The sequence below is a fragment of the Salmo salar genome, chromosome 09 (assembly GCF_965601325.2).
Source record: "Salmo salar chromosome 09, fSalSal1, whole genome shotgun sequence".
Classification (NCBI taxonomy): Eukaryota; Metazoa; Chordata; class Actinopteri; order Salmoniformes; family Salmonidae; genus Salmo; species Salmo salar.
In genome coordinates this window covers 33,324,659-33,343,659 of record NC_138299.1, presented here as the reverse complement: position 1 = coordinate 33,343,659, position 19,001 = coordinate 33,324,659, and the positions used below count along the sequence as shown (strand labels likewise).

The following is a 19,001-nucleotide window of genomic DNA, read 5'->3' as shown; positions in this document are numbered from 1 at the left end:
ATTTTAGAAAAAGCTGTATCGCAGCAACTCGATGCCTTCCTGAAGACAAACAATGTATACGAAATGCTTCAGTCTGGTTTTAGACCCCATCATAGCATTGAGACTGCACTTGTGAAGGTGGTAAATTACCTTTTAATGGTGTCAGACCGAGGCTCTGCATCTGTCCTCGTGCTCCTAGAACTTAGTGCTGCTTTTGATACCATTGATCACCACATTCTTTTGGAGAGATTGGAAACCCAAATTGGTCTACACGGACAAGTTCTGGCCTGGTTTAGATCTTATCTGTCGGAAAGATATCAGTTTGTCTCTGTGAATGGTTTGTCCTCTGACAAATCAACTGTAAATTTCGGTGTTCCTCAAGGTTCCGTTTTAGGATCACTATTGTTTTCACTATATATTTTACCTCTTGGGGATGTCATTCAAAAACATAATGTTAACTCTCACTGCTATGCGGATGACACACAGCTGTACATTTCAATGAAACATGGTGAAGCCCCAAAATTGCCCTCGCTAGAAGCCTGTGTTTCAGACATAAGGAAGTGGATGGCTGCAAACTTTCTACTTTTAAACTCGGACAAAACAGAGATGCTTGTTCTAGGTCCCAAGAAACAAAGAGATCTTCTGTTGAATCTGACAATTAATCTTGATAGTTGTACAGTCGTCTCAAATAAAACTGTGAAGGACCTCGGCGTCACTCTGGACCCTGATCTCTTTTTGACGAACATATCAAGACTGTTTCAAGGACAGCTTTTTTCCATCTACGTAACATTGCAAAAATCAGAACTTTTCTGTCCAAAAATTATGCAGAAAAATGAATCCATACTTTTGTCACTTCTAGGTTAGACTACTGCAATGCTCTACTTTCCGGCTACCTGGATAAAGCACTAAATAAACTTCAGTTAGTGCTAAATATGGCTGTAGAATCCTGACTATAACCAAAAAAGGTGATCATATTACTCCAGTGCTAGCCTCCCTACACTGGCTTCCTGTTAAGGCAAGGGCTGATTTCATGGTTTTACTGCTAACCTACAAAGCATTACATGGGCTTACTCCTACCTATTTTTCCGATTTGGTCCTGCCGTACATACCTACACGTACGCTACGGTCACAAGACGCAGGCCTCCTAATTGTCCCTAGAATTTCTAAGCAAACAGCTGGAGGCAGGGCTTTCTCCTATAGAGATCAATTTTTATGGAATGGTCTGCCTACCCAAGAAAACATGAATCATCAGCGTACAATGACACCTTTGTTTTTAAGCCACGGATTTTTAATCCCTTAATATTATTGTTGGATCTAACTTTAACAGCTAACAAGTCGATGTCAATAATAAATAGATATGCCGATTGTGGACAACCTTGTTTTACTCCTCTTGACAGTTTAAAACTGTCTGAGATGTTGCTATTATTTACTATTTTACACCTAGGTTTACTATACATAACTTTAACCCATTTGATAAGAGATTCTCCAAAATTGAAATATTCTAGGCATTTATATATAAACTCCAGTCGTACTTTATCAAAAGCCTTTCAAAATCATCTATGAAAACCAGGCCTGGTGTTCCCGATATTTCATAGTATTCTATTGTTTCCAGTACTTGTCTTATATTATCTCCAATGTATCGTAAAAAAACTGTGTGATTAGGATTAATAATATCTGACAATACCTTTTTAATTCTATGCGCCAAGCATTTAGCTTGAATTTTTGCATCACAACACTGAAGTGTAAGAGGTCTCCAAGTTTTTAAATGGACTGGATCTTTATATATACCACTTGGATCCTGTTTCAGTAAGAATGAGATCAGACATTGTTGCGTGTCCGATAATCTACCATTTATATAGGAGTGGTTAAAACATGCTAATAATGGTCCTCTGAGTACTGTATATCAAAAAAAGTTTGGTATACTTCCACTGGTATGCCATCCAGCCCTGGAGTTTCCCCAGCCTTAAAGGCTTTAATTGCACCCCTCTTGTTGGCGGAGAGAAAATGTTGTAGGTTTAAAGCCCATTTTCTTGCAATTCTACACATTTTGCCATGTCTAATGTGTATTAATGTGATATTTCAGTGACTCGAACATTACAAAATCCATGGGCTAAAAAACCTAGCAAAAAAAATGTTAGATGGAAGCCGGACTGAGCTCCTTCATTCAACAAAAAAAGAATAACCGCCCTGCCGGCCCGCCCCACAGTTTGGGAACCACTGCACTAGAGTTTTGCTGTTACAGTACTGGGATTCTTATTGCAAACTGACCCCAAAGTGTCTCAGAGCAAGAGTGCTGATCTAGGATCAGGTCTATCCTCTTATTCATTATGATTTAAAAAGGCTAAACTGATTGCAGCACTCCTACTCTACTCCTACTTAGTGACTAGGACCCAGATCCCAATTCTGTGGAAACACATTCTGCCATTCCCAAAGCCTTGAGTGTGGCTGCAGCTGAACTAATTACGTTCCTCCATTTCCTGTTTTTATTAGAGGGCTACTGAGGGCTGGTCCAACATTGTCCTCTAACATAATCCAATAAGACCATCAGCTGATTGATCAGCCAGTCTATAGAGAGAAGAGTTTCTCCAGATAGATACCCCATCAGCCTGATTTGTAGACATTTGTACACACGCACGCACGCATCTGGCAGTCTAAAGGGAGAACCTCCTGTCATGACCTTGGCCTGTGGGTAAGGTAAATAAATACCTTTCTCCCTTTCCTCTCTTGACTCTACTGAAGGACTCTTGAAAAGCCTTTGTTAAACATAGTGAATCGGGGAACACCAAAAGGTGGGGGGAAAGGAACCATATTTCGGTAATCCAACCAGTTGAAAATATGCATTGGTACTTAATGAATATGACGTCAGTTCGGTTGTCATCTGAGACATTCTTATTAATGACAGGACGACATAAACTGTATCCTGGAAAGTCTACACATTATAGTTATCAGATTCACATGGAATTTTTGTGCAATTTAAATGTTTAAATATGAAACTATTTGTGAAAAGATTAAATGTAATTTTAGCTTCCAAATGAGAGAATTGGGTTTTCATGAGTGAACTATGCTCAACTCAGTGGCCCCGCCCATGTGAAGATACATTGGTTATAAACTATGCAACACACCCTTCTCTCCCTCCACTATATAAGCCCTTTACGAAAATATAACTTTCTGATCCGGGTACATTAGGGCGACAGTCCGATGTCAGAAGGATTCAGATAATAAGCTGTTCCGAGGACGTGAGGACGACGGTTCCACGTTAAAAGGACTAACATGTCAACTACAGAACTAAGCCAACCTCAGCGTGAGCTTTTGTTGCGAATGGTATAAACTTTGAACTCTTATTCACTACAGAAGTGATACCTCCTAGCCGTTGAGTTAGCAGCGGCCGCTGTAAACGTGGGCTAGGAAAGGACGGACGACGGAACCAGTCTAACACACAACGACGATACTACAACGTATCCAGTTTACCACCAGAGACATTCTTCCGAGGACAGGAAGATCTCTGTTGGGCAACACGGCCTTCCATCTACAACCAACCTATTGAGGCGCAGCTCGGAGTAAATATTGATTGCATTTTCCTTTTCCAAATGGGCGGTAATTTAGACTGTAATAACTGTATATACGATAGCATAGCTTCTCCCTTTGTTCGTCAGTCTTCCCGCTCTTTCACTCAAACCCAACCCCATTTCCTTTGTGTAACCAGCCATCATGTCGGCTCCATCCACCAGGGACGTTTTCTGTATGACATAATTTGCATTCTGTGTATATGTAATTCTGTGATTAGTTAGGTATTTAGTAAATAAATAATTAAACCAAATGTTGTATTGCTGATTCAACTTGTTAGCCAGGGTTCTTGAAGATAACCAAGAATTCTACGATGTTCAGATGAGACTGAAATAAGGTGACGATTAATATTGACTGCTATTGATGTAAAATATTACTAGGTCTTTAAGAGTTTATTCGGAAGATAACAGCTCTATAAACACTCTTTGGTGGTGCCCTGACTTTCTAGTTAATTGTCTACCTGATTAGCTTAATCAGGTAATATTAATTACAGAGAAAGGATTTTATAGAATAGCATGTCATATCACTTAATCCGGCATAGCCAAAGACACGACACTCCCTAGGTACCCCCAGAGCTTGAGCCCATCAGCCTTCAGTACTAAGCCCAGTTGTCTACATTTACATTTTAGTATGTACCTTCATTCAACTAAGGTAGGTACTGTAAAACAACCACAATTCACCATAATTGCAAGTAAAACCTTCTTCAAAATAGCCGCTATCTGCCAACTCATATCCTGGACTGGCTAGTCTCTGCACTACTGCACTAGGGTTGGGAGGGAGAATGGATTCTCTCTAAACATTGATGCGAGGCTATGTCCCAAATGGCACCCTATTCGCTATATGGTGCACTGCTTTTGACCAGAGCCCTATCAGCTCTGGTCAAAAGATGTGCACAATATAGGGAATAGGTTGCCATTTGGGACAAACCCTGAGTATTGAGTCTGACTGCAGACCTCGCTAAGTCACAACAGACCAGTCCAGCTCCAAGGCTACTGAGAAGGTACAGCTCCCCTCATTATATCTAATCACCTCTTCCTCCTACAGGGTCGTTATACTGGGATGTGATGTTGGCCAATTCTGCATCTGACAGTGTTCTTTGCTATGCTGGTCCCAGATCAGTTTGTGCTGTCTCTTGTCTGGCAATGACAATGACCTCAGGACCATAACAACAGCCAAAACAGATATGGGACCAGGGTAATATATTCACAAAGGATCTCAGAGTAGGAGTGCTGATCTAGGATCAGGTACTCCATGTCAATATAATCTTATTGAAAAGGGAAAACCACTCGTAGATTAGAGCTGCTATTCAAATCAAAATCATATCAAATTTTATTGGTCACATACACATGGTTAGCAGATGTTATTGCGAGTGAGGTGAAATGCGTGTGCTTCTTGTTCTGACAGTGCAGTAATATCTAACAAGTAATCTAACAAGGCATGGAATAAGAATATGTACATATAAATATATGGATGAGCGATGACTGAGCGGCATAGGCAAGACGCAATAGATGGTAGAAAATATAGTATGTGATGAGTAATGCAAGATATGTAAACATTATTAAAGTGCCATTATTAAAGTGACTAGTGATCCATTTATTAAAGTGGCCAATGATTTCAAGTCTGTATGTAGGCAGCAGCCTCTCTTCATTATTGATGGCTGTTTAATAGTCTGATGGCCTTGAGATTGAAAAACAACTTCTATCTCTCGGTCGCAGCTTGGATGCATTTGTACTGACCTCGCCTTCTGGATGATAGCGGGGTGAACAGGCAGTGGCTAGGGTGGTTGATGTCCTTGATGATCTTTTTGGCCTTCCTATGACATCGGGTGCTGTATTCTGAGACACTTTGTGAACACGGGCCCAGGGTAGTTCTTTGCTACTAGGCCCTTTGAAATCATAATATAATCATTATAATAATATGAGATAAGAGCCTATTGAGTGTCTAGTTCCTCTTACCTTGAGCTGCACTAGGTGTACGTCCAGGTGTTTGTTGACTGAGTCCTGGTGGACAGAGTGGGAGAGATCCCGGACCCTGTCAGTGGTGGCCCTCAGCCACGTCTCAATCTCAGGCAGGTGCAGCACCACCTTCCAGTCCGCCCCTGTGTGGAGGGGAGGGGGCTTCTGGTTCTGATACCTCCAGGCCGGGTCCCTCTCCTGGGCCAGCCCTTCTCTACAGAGACCACCCCGGCTGAGGCTGGGGCCTGCCTCCTCCTCAAAGCTGGGCGTGACGGAGGTGATCATGGGTGAGGCAGCCTCTCTGGCCATGGGAGACACCGCAACATTCATGGTGAATAACAGCTAGATCCTATAGTTGATAGGGCCGTTCTCAAATCAGCTGCAGAGAGACAGAGAGGGAAAGAGGGATGAAGGGAAGGAGGACAGGGCAGAAGGAAGGAAGGCGGAAGAAAGGACAGAAACATTCATTAATAACTGTACAGCTGCCAGAGAATATTTTATTTATACAGAGGGAAGCCAACTGGGTATTTTCTGTTGCAAATCCATAAACAGTCCCATTCATGCTCGGCTGGGGAATAAATCAGTCGTTGTTCTACAGAGACAACTAATATTAGCAGAGCTACAGTGGCTTGAGGAAAGTATTCACCCCCTTGACATTTTTCCTATTTTGTTGCCTTACAACCTGGAATTAAAATAGATTTTGGGGGGTTTGTATCATTTGATTTACACAACATGCCTACCACTTTGAAGACGCAAAATATTTTTTCTTGTGAAACAAACAATAATGGATTTAATGGTGCTCCATCGGATGTTCAAAGTTACGGATATTTTTTTATAACCCAACCCTGATCTGTACTTCTCCACAACTTTGTCCCTGACCTGTTTGGGGAGCTCCTTGGTCTTCATGGTGCCGCTTGCTTGGTGGTGGCCCTTCCTTAGTGGTGTTACAGACTCTAGGGCCTTTCAGAACAGGTGTATATCTACTGAGATCATGTGACACTTATATTGCAGACAGGTGGACTTTATTTAACGAATTGCACAAGATCTTATTTAGGGGCTTCATAGCAAAGGGGGTGAATACATATGCACGCAACACTTTTCCATTTTCTTTTTTTTTGAACAAGTAATTTTTTTTACTTCACCAATTTGGACTATTTTGTGTATGTCAATTATATGAAATCCAAATAAAAACCCTTTGTCATTGGGTTATTGTGTGTAGATTGATGAGGGGGAAAACAACAATTTAATCAATTTTAGAATGTGGCTGTAACGTAACAAAATGTGGAAAAAGTCAAGGGGTCTGAATACTTTCCGAAGGCACTGTAAATTAGACCCAACAACGTCCACAAACCACCACCGACATGAACTGCTTAAACCAGACAGCATTCTCTGTCTGCCTGTCTGCACACACTTTATCCCTGCATGTTAATCACTGTCCCCTCTAATTCGCTATGATTATACTGCCAAAAGCAGTAGTCAATCAGTCAATGTTCTGCTCCACACCTGGCCAAGATGGCTACTGAACCTCCAGCTGGTAAGGGGAGAACCAATAAGATAAGGTTTGTGTTCCAACGGCCAACGTTTACTTTTTTAATTTGGCTTTGACAGTCTATTTAAAATCAGTCTGACAGTATTTAAATCTGAAGACAGTATGGTTTGAAGTGACTGAAATGCATCAGAAGGGTATTGGGCAGTTCAGAATAACATCAGGCAATCACTTTGTATGATATTCTGTATAGAAAAGAACATCACTAACCACGTTTCCATCCAGCCATGTGGATTAATTACCTGCTGCATGAAAAAAGTAATGGCACTGGGCTGATGGAAAACATGAAATGCCAGGTACAATTTTATAAATGACTACAGACAATTTGTTTGTTCGACATGGTGGGATCTTTTTGTGTCTGTAAAATTAATTATGTGAGAAGCGCCTTTAGCGGTTGAAGCGCCTTTATGTGCAAATATTTATATAATAACTATCGAATCGAAGTAAACTTGGAGTCACGCTGTGTGGTCCTCCTACTATGACTCGAGAAACCATGCAGTTTATTAGGCTCCAGATTAAATAAATTATGAACTTCACAGGGTGATGAAAGTGCAAGGTGATGAGCTTGATGCTCCTTTCCCATAAATATCGAAGGTCTTATTCTGTGGACATGATGATCGATGCTTGGCTGACGTGTGGTCCTCCCACTATCTCATCAGGAAAACATGCAGTTTATTAGGCTACAGATTAAATCAATTTTGATGAACTTCACAGGGTGGTGAAAGTACAAGGTGATGAGCTTGATGCTCCTTTCCCATAAATATCCAAGGTCTTATTTTGGTGACATGTTAATTGACACCTGACTGCCATTTGACAAATAACAATATTCTATCTACTTTGTCCATATTAACAGTTCGCAGATACAGTGTGAGTAGACAACAGCCTACATGATGAGATTATTATGGACATTATTTGTATTTTTGTCAAAAGGCAGCCAAGCATCGATCATCATGTCATCAGAATAAGACCCTCAATATTTATTGGAAAGGAGAATCAAACTCATCACCATTCTGTGAAGTTCATCATAATTTATTTAAAATCGGTAGCCTAATAAACTGCATGCTTTCCCGACGAGTTGCAGTAGGAGGACCACTCAACATGTCATCGCGTGACTCCAAGTTTACTTTAATATGGTGGTCATTATGTAAATATTTGCACATAAAAGCGTTTCTACCGACATGTCTCTCATAATAAAATGTTACCAACACAAAGAGATCCCACCTTTGGAAAGTTTACCGATACATTTTCTGTTTCTATCAGGCTTTCATGACATCTTTTATCTGACATGCATAAAAATGTTGGATGAAAAACTGCTTTGTGATGATGTTCTTTCCCCCAGTTTGATTTTGTGTCTGATCTTGTCCATTCTGTTCCAACGAGTTCTGCACGGCTTGTGGGCAATTGTAGAGGGGAACATACGTGTTCTTGAGACTCTCACAGTATCTTTCAGTGATGGGGTGATTTTGTAGCTTAAACCATTCAAAAGATAGAGCCACATGTTTAGGAAGAAAACAGAAACGCAACCCCGGTTCTATGAACCAAATGCATTTCTCTCTCTCTCTTGCAACTGCATTTCCAAATCAGGCGACCCCACTTGGGGTAGGGATTTGAGGTCAACGATTAATCGGAATGGCCGATTAATTAGAACCAATTTCAAGTTTTCATAACAATTGGTAATCGGCATTTTTGGACGCTGATTATATTGCACTCCACGAGGAGACTGCGTAGCAGGCTGACCACCTGTTACACGAGTGCAGGCAGCAAGGAACCATGGTAAGTTGCTAGATAGCATTAAACGTATCGTATAAAAAAACAATCAATCTAAACATAATCACTACTTAATTACAGTACACATGGTTGATGATATTACTAGTTTAACTAGCTTGTCCTGCGTTGAATATAATCAATGCGGTGCCAGAAACTGTGTCACTTCTCTTGCGTTCAGTGTAAGCAGAGTCAGGGTAAATGCAGCAGTTTGGGTCGCCTGGCTCGTTGAGAACTGCGTGAAGACCATTTCTTTCTAACAAAGACTGTAATTAATTTGCCAGAATTTCACACAATTATGACATAACATTGAAGGTTGTGCAATGTAACAGCAGTATTTAGACATAGGGTTGCCACCCTTTCGATAAAATATGGAACGGTTCCCTATTTCACAAAAATAATAAATGTTGTTGTTTTCAAAATGATAGTTTACGGATTTTATCATATTAATGACCCAAGGCTCGTATTTCTGTGTGTTTATTATATTATAATTAAGCCTATGATTTGACATTTGATAGAGCAGTCTGACTGAGCGGTGGTAGGCAGCAGCAAGCTCGTAAGCATTCATTCAAACCGCACTTTCCTGTGTTTGCCAGCAGCTTTTCGCAATGCTTGAAGCACAGTGCTGTTTATTTAATTTTTTTCACCTTTATTTAACCAGGTAGGCTAGTTGAGAACAAGTTCTCATTTGCAACTGCGATCTGGCCAAGATAAAGCAAAGCAGTTCGACACATACAACAACACAGAGTTACACATGGAATAAACAAACATACAATCTAATAATACAGTAGAAAAATCTATAATTAGCATGTGCAAATGAGGTAGGATAAGAGAGGTAAGGCAATAAATAGGCCATGGTGGTGAAGTAATTACAATTTAGCAATTAAACACTGCAATGGTAGAATGTGCAGAAGATGAGTGTGCAAGTAGAGATACTGGGGTGCAAAGGAACAAGATAAATAAATAAATAAATAAATAAATAAATAAATACAGTATGGGGATGAGGTAGATTGGATGGGCTAATTTACAGATGAGCTATGTACAGATGCAGTGATCTGTGAGCTGCTCTGACAGCTGGTGCTTAAAGCTAGTGAGGGAGGTAAGAGTCTCCAGCTTTAGTGATTTTTGCAGTTCGTTCCAGTCACTGGCAGCAGAGAACTGGAAGGAGAGACGGCCAAAGGAAGAATTGGCTTTGGGGGGGGACCAGTGAGATATACCTGCTGGAGTGCGTGCTACGGGTGGGTGCTGCTATGATGACCAGTGAGCTGAGATAAGGCGGGGCTTTACCTAGCAGAGACTTGTAGATGACCTGGAGCCAGTGGGTTTAGCGATGAGTATGAAGCGAGGGCCAGCCAACGAGAGCGTGCAGGTCGCAGTGGTGGGTAGTATATGGGGCTTTGGTGACAAAACGGATGGCACTGTGATAGACTGCATCCAATTTGTTGAGTAGAGTGTTGGAGGCTATTTTGTAAATGACATCGCCGAAGTCGAGGATGTTTATGACTTCAAGCCTATCAACTCCCGAGATTAGGCTGGCAATACTATAGTCCCTATAAGAACATCCAATAGTCAAAGGTCTATGAAATACAAATGGTATAGAAAGAAATAGTCTTATAATAACTACAGCCTAAAACTTCTTAACTGTGAATATTGAAGACTCATGTTAAAAGGAACCACCAGCTTTCATATGTTCTCATGTTCTGGGCAAGGAACTTAAACGTTAGCTTTTTTTACATGGAACATATTTTGCACTTTTGCTTTCTTCTCCAACACTGTGTTTTTGCATTATTTCAACCAAATTGAACATGTTTCATTATTTATTTGAGACTAAATTGATTTTTATTGATGTATTATATTAAGTTCAAATAAAAGTGTTCATTGTTCATTCAGTATTGTTGTAATTGTCATTATTACAAATATATATAAACAAAAATCGTCCGATTAATTGGTATCGGCTTTTTTTGATCCTCCAATAATCGGTATTGAAAAATCATAATCGGTCGACCTCTAGTCGGGACGCCTAGTTTGGGAAACACTGCTGTAATCCATCTGGTGCTTCATCCTCACCCTCTCTCTCCTGTAACCAAAGCTGGTTTCCCAAACCACATCCTAGATGTCCTGCAGTGGTTCTTCAACAGATAATACTGTACATGTGATATGGTAATACTGGAATTGAGGAGTTATTCTCTCTGCTTCCCGAAGCAAAGGCATGCTATCTAAAGGAAAGCTTAGTTGGGTGTCAGTGTGCCCTTCAAGCATTTCTGATTCCTCCATTTTGACATGGTTTTGGAATCGTGAGGATAAAGCATAGAAGAACCTGTAACATTATGGCATCAGGCCTCCGTCTACAAATAAACATTAAATCCCATTACTATTGTAAAACGTCAGTCTAAAACATTTAGTTAGGCTTTTAGACATGCAAAGCCGCTCAAACATTGGCAAACTCATCACAAAACATACACAGTGAAAATGTCACTCTCTTACATCCCATTAAACCCTTCTAAAACCCAGCAATAGGATCCAGTGGAAGCTAATATTACTACAGTGGTCTAATGCGCCTAGTCTCCCTTTGAATTAGGACAGGCTTAACAACCCAATATGTTTTACCTACAGTAGCCACTAAATGATATCATGCTGGACAATCTGCTCCTTCCTTTGGATTAAACATATTACCTTGTATTACAAACCCAATGAAACTTAACAGATAGTTCAGTGATTTTGGATATTTACTCATTCATACCGACCCCTTAAGAAGTTAGAACCATAGGCCTAGACTTAAAATGAGATTCATTCTATTTCTATGGCTAGTACATTGTATGAAGAGATGCAGTAGAAAATAAATCACATTAAGCCAGCCACTTCCACATGGCTTTTGTGTGGTAGCCTTCCTGTTGCAGCTATTAACAATGTTTTACATTTACATTTTAGTCATTTAGCAGACGCTCTTATCCAGAGCGACTTACAGTAGTGAATGCCTCTACACTCCAGTACAGCAGACCAGTGTGAGTGGAAACACAACATTCGCTGATAGAGTGGAGAGGCAGTGAAGTATGTCATTAGAAATCAATGGCTTGGATGAGCCGTTGCGTCCTGCTGCTTTATTATGACACTATGACAGTGAGAGGCCTCCATCTACCAATGAGAAGTCCTGATACCCTGACTGATGGCTCCATCTACCAATGAGAAGTGGCCCACACAATGACATATGACTGAATTGTACATCTGTATTACCTCCTGACCTTTCTGGCTCATCTGGGCTCATTCTGGAGATGACAAAGCCTTTATTTACTGCTGCAACCGATACAGTTCACACACACACACACCTTGTAAATATAAATCAATTCCACCCACCAGGAGCACATTCTCAAGGTTTGTCTGAATGTTTCTTCCCAGTAAATGCTGAGCAGGTGGGGAGGGCACACCTTAATATCTTCTTCATCATTGCTTTGGCCTGGCTAGCCTCCCTCAGTGTCAGAAGTAGTGCACTAAATAGGGAACAGGGTGCCATTTGCAGCTATGCCGTTCCAAGTTAAACACTCTCCTGACAAAATAATTACAGGCCAACGATAATGGATCACATACTACAGATGTAGTCCACAGACCATATCCCCCAGCATTCCTGATCCCGATCACTCGGCCCAAAAAAGGAAATCCTATGATGCTAAGTAGTGAAGCCGGGCCAAGGCTATGGAAATAGAAGCCAATTGATAAGAGTAAATCCAATCACCCTGTGCATCTGTTTGCCTGACTGACAGTCAGCCTTCCTCTCTGCCAAGCCAGAGTAACAGCATAGCACTGTCCTCAGCCATGTGATTGTGTGTGAGAGAATCTCTGCAAGTCCAAGCCACTCCCCTTTGAAATCTCCACGAGGTGTGTTATTGTAGGGGTAGCCTATGGTAGATATTGACTGGTAAAGAGAGCGTGGAAGAAGTAAATGGAGCACCGACACACCTATTCGCTAATCATTGGTCAGGCGCCTACATCCTGCCTGCCTGCAGGACCTCATCCTTTAAGCTGTAAGCCTTTTCACATGTAAAATATATAAAATAGTTTACGGAAATGATTTTAAAATAAGAAAATAGAATGACAAAGATGCAAAACATTATCCTAAATATAAATGATAAACTTAGTGAATACCATTGGTGTTTAATGTGGTTTCAGCATGAAATATCTTTTATAATGTTTTGCGTCAAAATGGTGGCAGTTGTGAAAAATGTAAATAGTTGGAAGAGTTGCAGAGTTCATTGAAAATAATGCCACTGTTGATTTGATGTTTTTTTTCATTAATTAGGCTATTTTAGGATGAGAATTGGACCACTTTGACTCTGTCCCGGTGAGCCATGTGGATGTCTATGAACCAAGACTTGCATCATCACGTGCATCGTCACCATCATGTTCACCACCACCATGATCACCACCACCACCATGCGGGGTTTGCTGAATGAGGCCCTGTCTATTCCAGAGCTATTACATCACTCTGGGCTGTATGCGGCTAATGACCCTCCTCAGCCTCTTAAAGGGCCCATAAACACTGATCTAGCATCAGATTACCCTACCACCAATCTAAATCTTAACCATTAAAGACTGAAAACGACATTTGGCCTTAGATCAGCATCTAAAGGGAACTTCATCTTGCTCTAAGCATGATGTCACCATAAACAGAAGCCTTATTGTATTTTCCTTTTAATGAGGATAAGTCATTATTTTTACTGACTGTGCCTCATTAAAAGGAAAATACAATAAGGCTTCTGTTTATGGTGACATCATGCTTATTTCCCCCCACATATTGAACAAACTACAGTTTCACAGATATTATGCTTTTACAGGCTACGAGTCATCCAAAACGAACAATCTTCGTGTGTGTGTGTATCAGCGAAGTGCTATTTTATGTGACAGTCACTGTAAACTAGACCTAATCACCATTTCTGAAGAATCTGAAACACTCTGTCCCTTAATGAGTCAATTAGCAATCCTGAAATGGGTCAAGCTCTTTCTCTGTCCCGTTCCCCTGGCTGCTGTTGCCAAATGCGGCTCACAGGCCCGTCATGTTCACAGTTCGTAGAGACATAGTGGAATCAGCCGAAGGGAGAAACAAGGTGCGAACAGTATACTGTAGTGTTGGGTAGGGCAAGCCAATCATCACAAATCATTATCCTTGTTACAGAGAACTTGTTTGAAAAACTATTCACATTAGGTATTAATTGGGTTATTTAACATGAAATCAAGCAGACTAAGAAGGATATCATCAGATGTAGCCTATAAAGAAATGTGAGCTCAGGACCAAGGCAAGCTCTCTAACATGATAAAACCACTTGTGTTACATATCTAATAAGTCAATGTAGTGGGACTATAGGGAGGGGGAGACTACAGGTACTGAATGACAATGATGACCACATATCTTTAATCCATATCAGCAATCCAGGCTGTATCACATCCGGACGTAATTGGGAGTCCAATAGGGCGGCGCACAATTGGCCCAGCGTCGTCCAGGATTGGCCGGGGTAGGCCGTCATTGTAAATAAGAGTTTGTTCTTAACTGACTTACTTAGTAAATAAAGATTAAATTAAAAATACATTTAAAAAAGCATTGTAAGACAGTCATTGCCCAGTTTCAGTGATGATGAATATCTACAGAGAATATCTACACAGTCAAGCATCTCATTTCAGTCTCTCTCTCAAACAGCCTTTTCCAAACTCTGCCAAGGCTATATCATATGACAACACAGTCATAACATATTAATCTATTCTATTTGTATTTATTTAGCCAGGATAGTTGACCTATCACTGTTTTCCTACACCAAAGCACCATGGTGGGTGTTGAATCACCCATGTCTCTGATGACTTCAATATCAGCAGAGTGCTTTACAGTAAAACCTGTAACATTGACATTAACCACATTTAAAATCTATTTCCAGCCCAGCCATGATTCACAATAGCCTGGCTATAGCATCATTTTGGTTAAGTGATTTGGGGCTGCTTCCCAGAGCACTACCCTGAGATGTATGGATCATGGTGGGTAAGGCAAGCCTTATTCTAAAATTGATTAAATAAAAAAAATACTCATCAATCTACAGTCGTGGCCAAAACTTTGGAGAATGACACAAATATTAATTTTCACATTGTTTGCTGCTTCAGTGTCTTTAGATATTTTTGTCAGATGTTACTATGGCATACTGAAGTATAATTACAAGCATTTCATAAGTGTCAAAGGCTTTTATTGACAATTACATGAAGTTGATGGAAAGAGTCAATATTTGCAGTCCCTGACCCTTCTTTTTCAAGACCTCTGCAATCCGCCCTGGCATGCTGTCAATTAACTTCTGGCCCACATCCTGACTGATGGCAGCCCATTCTTGCATAATCAACGCTTGGAGTTTGTCAGAATTTGTGGGGGTTTGTTTGTCCGCTCGCCTCTTGAGGATTGACTACAAGTTCTCAATGGGATTAAGGTCTGGGGAGTTTCCTGGCCATGGACCCAAAATATCAATGTTTTGTTCCCCGAGCCACTTAGTTATCACTTTTGCCTTATGGCAAGGTGCTCCATCATGCTGGAAAAGGCATTGTTCGTCACCAAACTGTTCCTGGATGGTTGGGAGAAGTTGCTCTCGAAGGATATGTTGGTACCATTGTTTATCCATGGCTGTGTTCTTAGGCAAAATTGTGAGTGAGCCCCCTCCCTTGGCTGAGAAGCAACCCCACACATGAATGGTCTCAGGATGCTTTACTGTTGGCATGACACAGGACTGATGGTAGCGCTCACCTTGTCTTCTCCGGACAAGCTTTTTTCCGGATGCCCCAAACAATCGGAAAGGGGATTCATCAGAGAAAATGACTTTACCCCAGTCCAATCCCTGTGCCTTTTGCAGAATATCAGTCTGTCCCTGTTTTTTTTTTCCTGGAGAGAAGTAGCTTCTCAGCTGCCCTTCTTGACACCAGGCCATCCTTCAAAAGTCTTCGCCTCACTGTGCTTGCAGATGCACTCACACCAGCCTGCTGCCATTCCTGAGCAAGCTCTGTACTGGTGGTGCCCCGATCCCGCAGCTGAATCAACTTTAGGAGATGGTCCTGGTGCTTGCTAGACTTTCTTGGGCGCCCTGAAGCCTTCTTCACAACAATTGAACCGCTCTCCTTGAAGTTCTTGATGATCCGATAAATGGTTGATTTAGGTGCAATCTTACTGGTAGCAATATCCTTGCCTGTGAAGCTCTTTTTGTGCAAAGCAATAATGACGACATGTGTTTCCTTGCAGGTAACCATGTTTGACAGAGGAAGAACAATGATTCCAAGCACCACCCTCCTTTTGAAGCTTCCAGTCTGTTATTCGAACTCAATCAGCATGACAGAGGGATCTCCAGCCTTGTCAACACTCACACCTGTGTTAACGAGAAAAATCACTGACATGATGTCAGCTGGTCCTTTTGTGGCAGGGCTGAATGCAGTGGAAATGATTTTGGGGGATTCAGTTCATTTGCATGGCAAAGAGGGACTTTGCAATTAATTGCAATACATCTGATCACTCTTCATAACATTCTGGAGTATATGCAAATTGCCATCATACAAACTGAGGCAGCAGACTTTGTGAAAATTAATATTTGTGTCATTCAAAACTTTTGGCCACGACTGTACACACAACACCCCATAATGACAAAGCGAATACAGGTTTTTAGAAATGTTTGTTGTGAGCCTTGAAATTGAGCTCAGGTGCATCCTGTTTCCATTGATCATCCTTGAGATGTTAATACAACTTGACCTGTGGTAAATTCAATTGATTGGACATGATTTGGAAAGGCACACACCTGTCTATATAAGGTCCCTCAGTTGAGAGCACATATCAGAGCAAAAACCAAGCCATGAGGTCAAAGGAATTGTCCACTGAGCTCTGAGACAGGATTGTGTCGAGGCACAGATCTGGGGAAGGGTACCAAAACATGTCTGCAGCATTGAAGGTCCCCAAAAACACAGTGGCCTCCATCATTCTTAAATTGAAGCAGTTTGGATCCGCCAAGACTCTTCCTAGAGCTGGCCACCAGGCCAAACTGAGCAATCAGGGAGAACGGCCTTGGTCAGGGGAAGTGACCAAGAACCCGATGGTCATGCTGACAGAGCTCCTCTGTGGAGATGGGAGAACCTTCCAGAAGGACAACCATCTCTGTAGCACTCCACCAATCAGGCCTTTTTGGTAGAGTGGCCAGACGGAAGCCACTCCTCAGTAAAAGTCACATGACAGCCCGCTTGGAGTTTGCCAAAAACCACCTAAAGGACTCTCGGATCATGAGAAACAAGATGAAACCAAGATTGAACTCTTTGGCTTGAATGCCAAGCGTCACATCTGGAGGAAACCTGGCACCATCCCTACAGTGAAGCATGGTGGTCGCAGCATCATGCTGTGGGGTGTTTTTCAGTGCCAGGGACTGGGAGACTGGTCCGGATCGAGGGAAAGATGAATGGAGTAAAGTACAGAGAGATCCTAGATGAAAACCAGGCTCCAGAGTGCTCAGGACCTCAGACTGGGGCAAAAGGTTCACCTTCCAACAGGACACCAACCCTAAGCACACAGGCAAGACAACGCAGGAGTGGCTTCGGGACAAATCTCTGAATGTCCTTGAGTGGCCCAGCCAGAGCCCGGACTTGAACCCGATCAAACATCTCTGAAGAGACTGGAAAATAGCTGTGCAGCAACGCTCCCCATCCAACTTGAGAGGTTTGAGAGGATCTGCAGAGAAGAATGGGAGAAACTCCCCAAATACAGGTGTGCCAAGCTTGTAGCGTCATATCGCTGCCAAAAGGGCTTCAACAAAGTACTGAATAAAGGGTCTGAATACTTTTTCTTTTTATATACAGTACTGTGCAAAAGTTTTAGGCATGTGTGAAAAAAAGATGTAAAGAAAGAATACTTTCAAAAATAGTTGATAAATATAATCTATTAACATGTCTAACAAAATACAAAGTGAGTGAACAGAAGAAAAATCTACATCAAATCAATATTTGGTGTGACCACCCTTTTCCTTCAAAACAGCATCAATTCTTCTAGGTACACTTGTACACAGTTTTTGAAGGAACTCAGCAGGTAGGTTGGGCCAAACATCTTGGAAAACTAACCACAGATCTTCTGTAGATTTAAGCAGCCTCGGGTGCTTCCCTCTCTTCATGTAATCCCAGACAGACTCGATGATGTTGAGATCAGGGCTCTGTGGGGGGCATACCATCACTTCCAGGACTCCTTGTTCTTCTTCACGCTGAAGATAGTTCTTAGTGACTTTCGCTGTATGTTTGGGGTCATTGTCATGCTGCAGAATACATTTGGGGCCAATCAGATGCCTCCCCAATGGTATTGCATGATGGATAAGTATCTGCCTGTAATTCTCAGCATTGAGGAGTTCATTAATTCTGGCCAAATCCCCAACTCCATTTGCAGAAATGCGGCCGCAAACTTGCAAGGAACCTCCATCATGATTCACTGTTGCCTGCAGACACTCATTTGTGTACCACTCTCCAGCCCTTCGGCGAACAAACTGCCTTTTGCTACAGCAAAATATTTCCCCCAAAAATTCTGCACCCCAGTTCCTGTGTTTCGTGCATAGTTGAGTCACTTGGCCTTGTTTCCATGTCGAAGGTATGGCTTTTTGGCCACAGTCTGAAACTTTGCACACACACTGCTGCCATATGGTGCCCAAAATCTAAATTACAGCTAGACTCCTATCTGAATGTATGGCCTTTCTCTTGCATTTCAAAGATGGAAAAAAATGTTATCTTTTACCAGATCGAATGTGTTATATTCTCCTACATTAATTTCACATTTCCATAAACTTCAAAGTGTTTCCTTTCAAAAGGCATCAAGAATATTAATATTCTTGCTTCAGGTCCTGAGCTACAGGCAGTTAGATTTGCGTTTGTCATTTTAGGCAGAAATTGGAGAGAAAAAAGGGTTTGATCCTGGGTTACCTCAGTAGTTGGATGAGCAAAAACGTCCCTTCTGCTCCTTGACTGAATTCATTCTAAATGTATAGTCTGTTGTTGCTATCCTTGTGAGGCAATCCGGGTGTGCATTGGTCAGTCTTTTTCTCTGTTTTTGTTTCACAATGTTCATTGTTGAAAATGTTGCTTCACATGAATAAGTGCTGACAAAAAATGATGTCACCTTTTGCACACACTGCTTCAGAAATGGGTAACACCTGATCTTAGTTCACCTTGCA

The 19,001-nt window shown here is 41.5% G+C and overlaps 1 protein-coding gene across 1 annotated transcript in view; it reads right to left on the bottom strand.

Annotated features, from left to right (window-relative positions):
* Positions 1–19,001, bottom strand: part of LOC106611224 (A-kinase anchor protein 6) — a 286,291-nt gene that overhangs the window by 258,737 nt on the left and 8,553 nt on the right. Inside the window, exon 2 of the mRNA XM_082955490.1 lies at positions 5,499–5,877. Coding sequence (XP_082811616.1) covers positions 5,499–5,828 — 330 coding nt within the window. The 5' untranslated portion in view covers positions 5,829–5,877. The remainder of the gene's footprint in view (positions 1–5,498; positions 5,878–19,001) is intronic.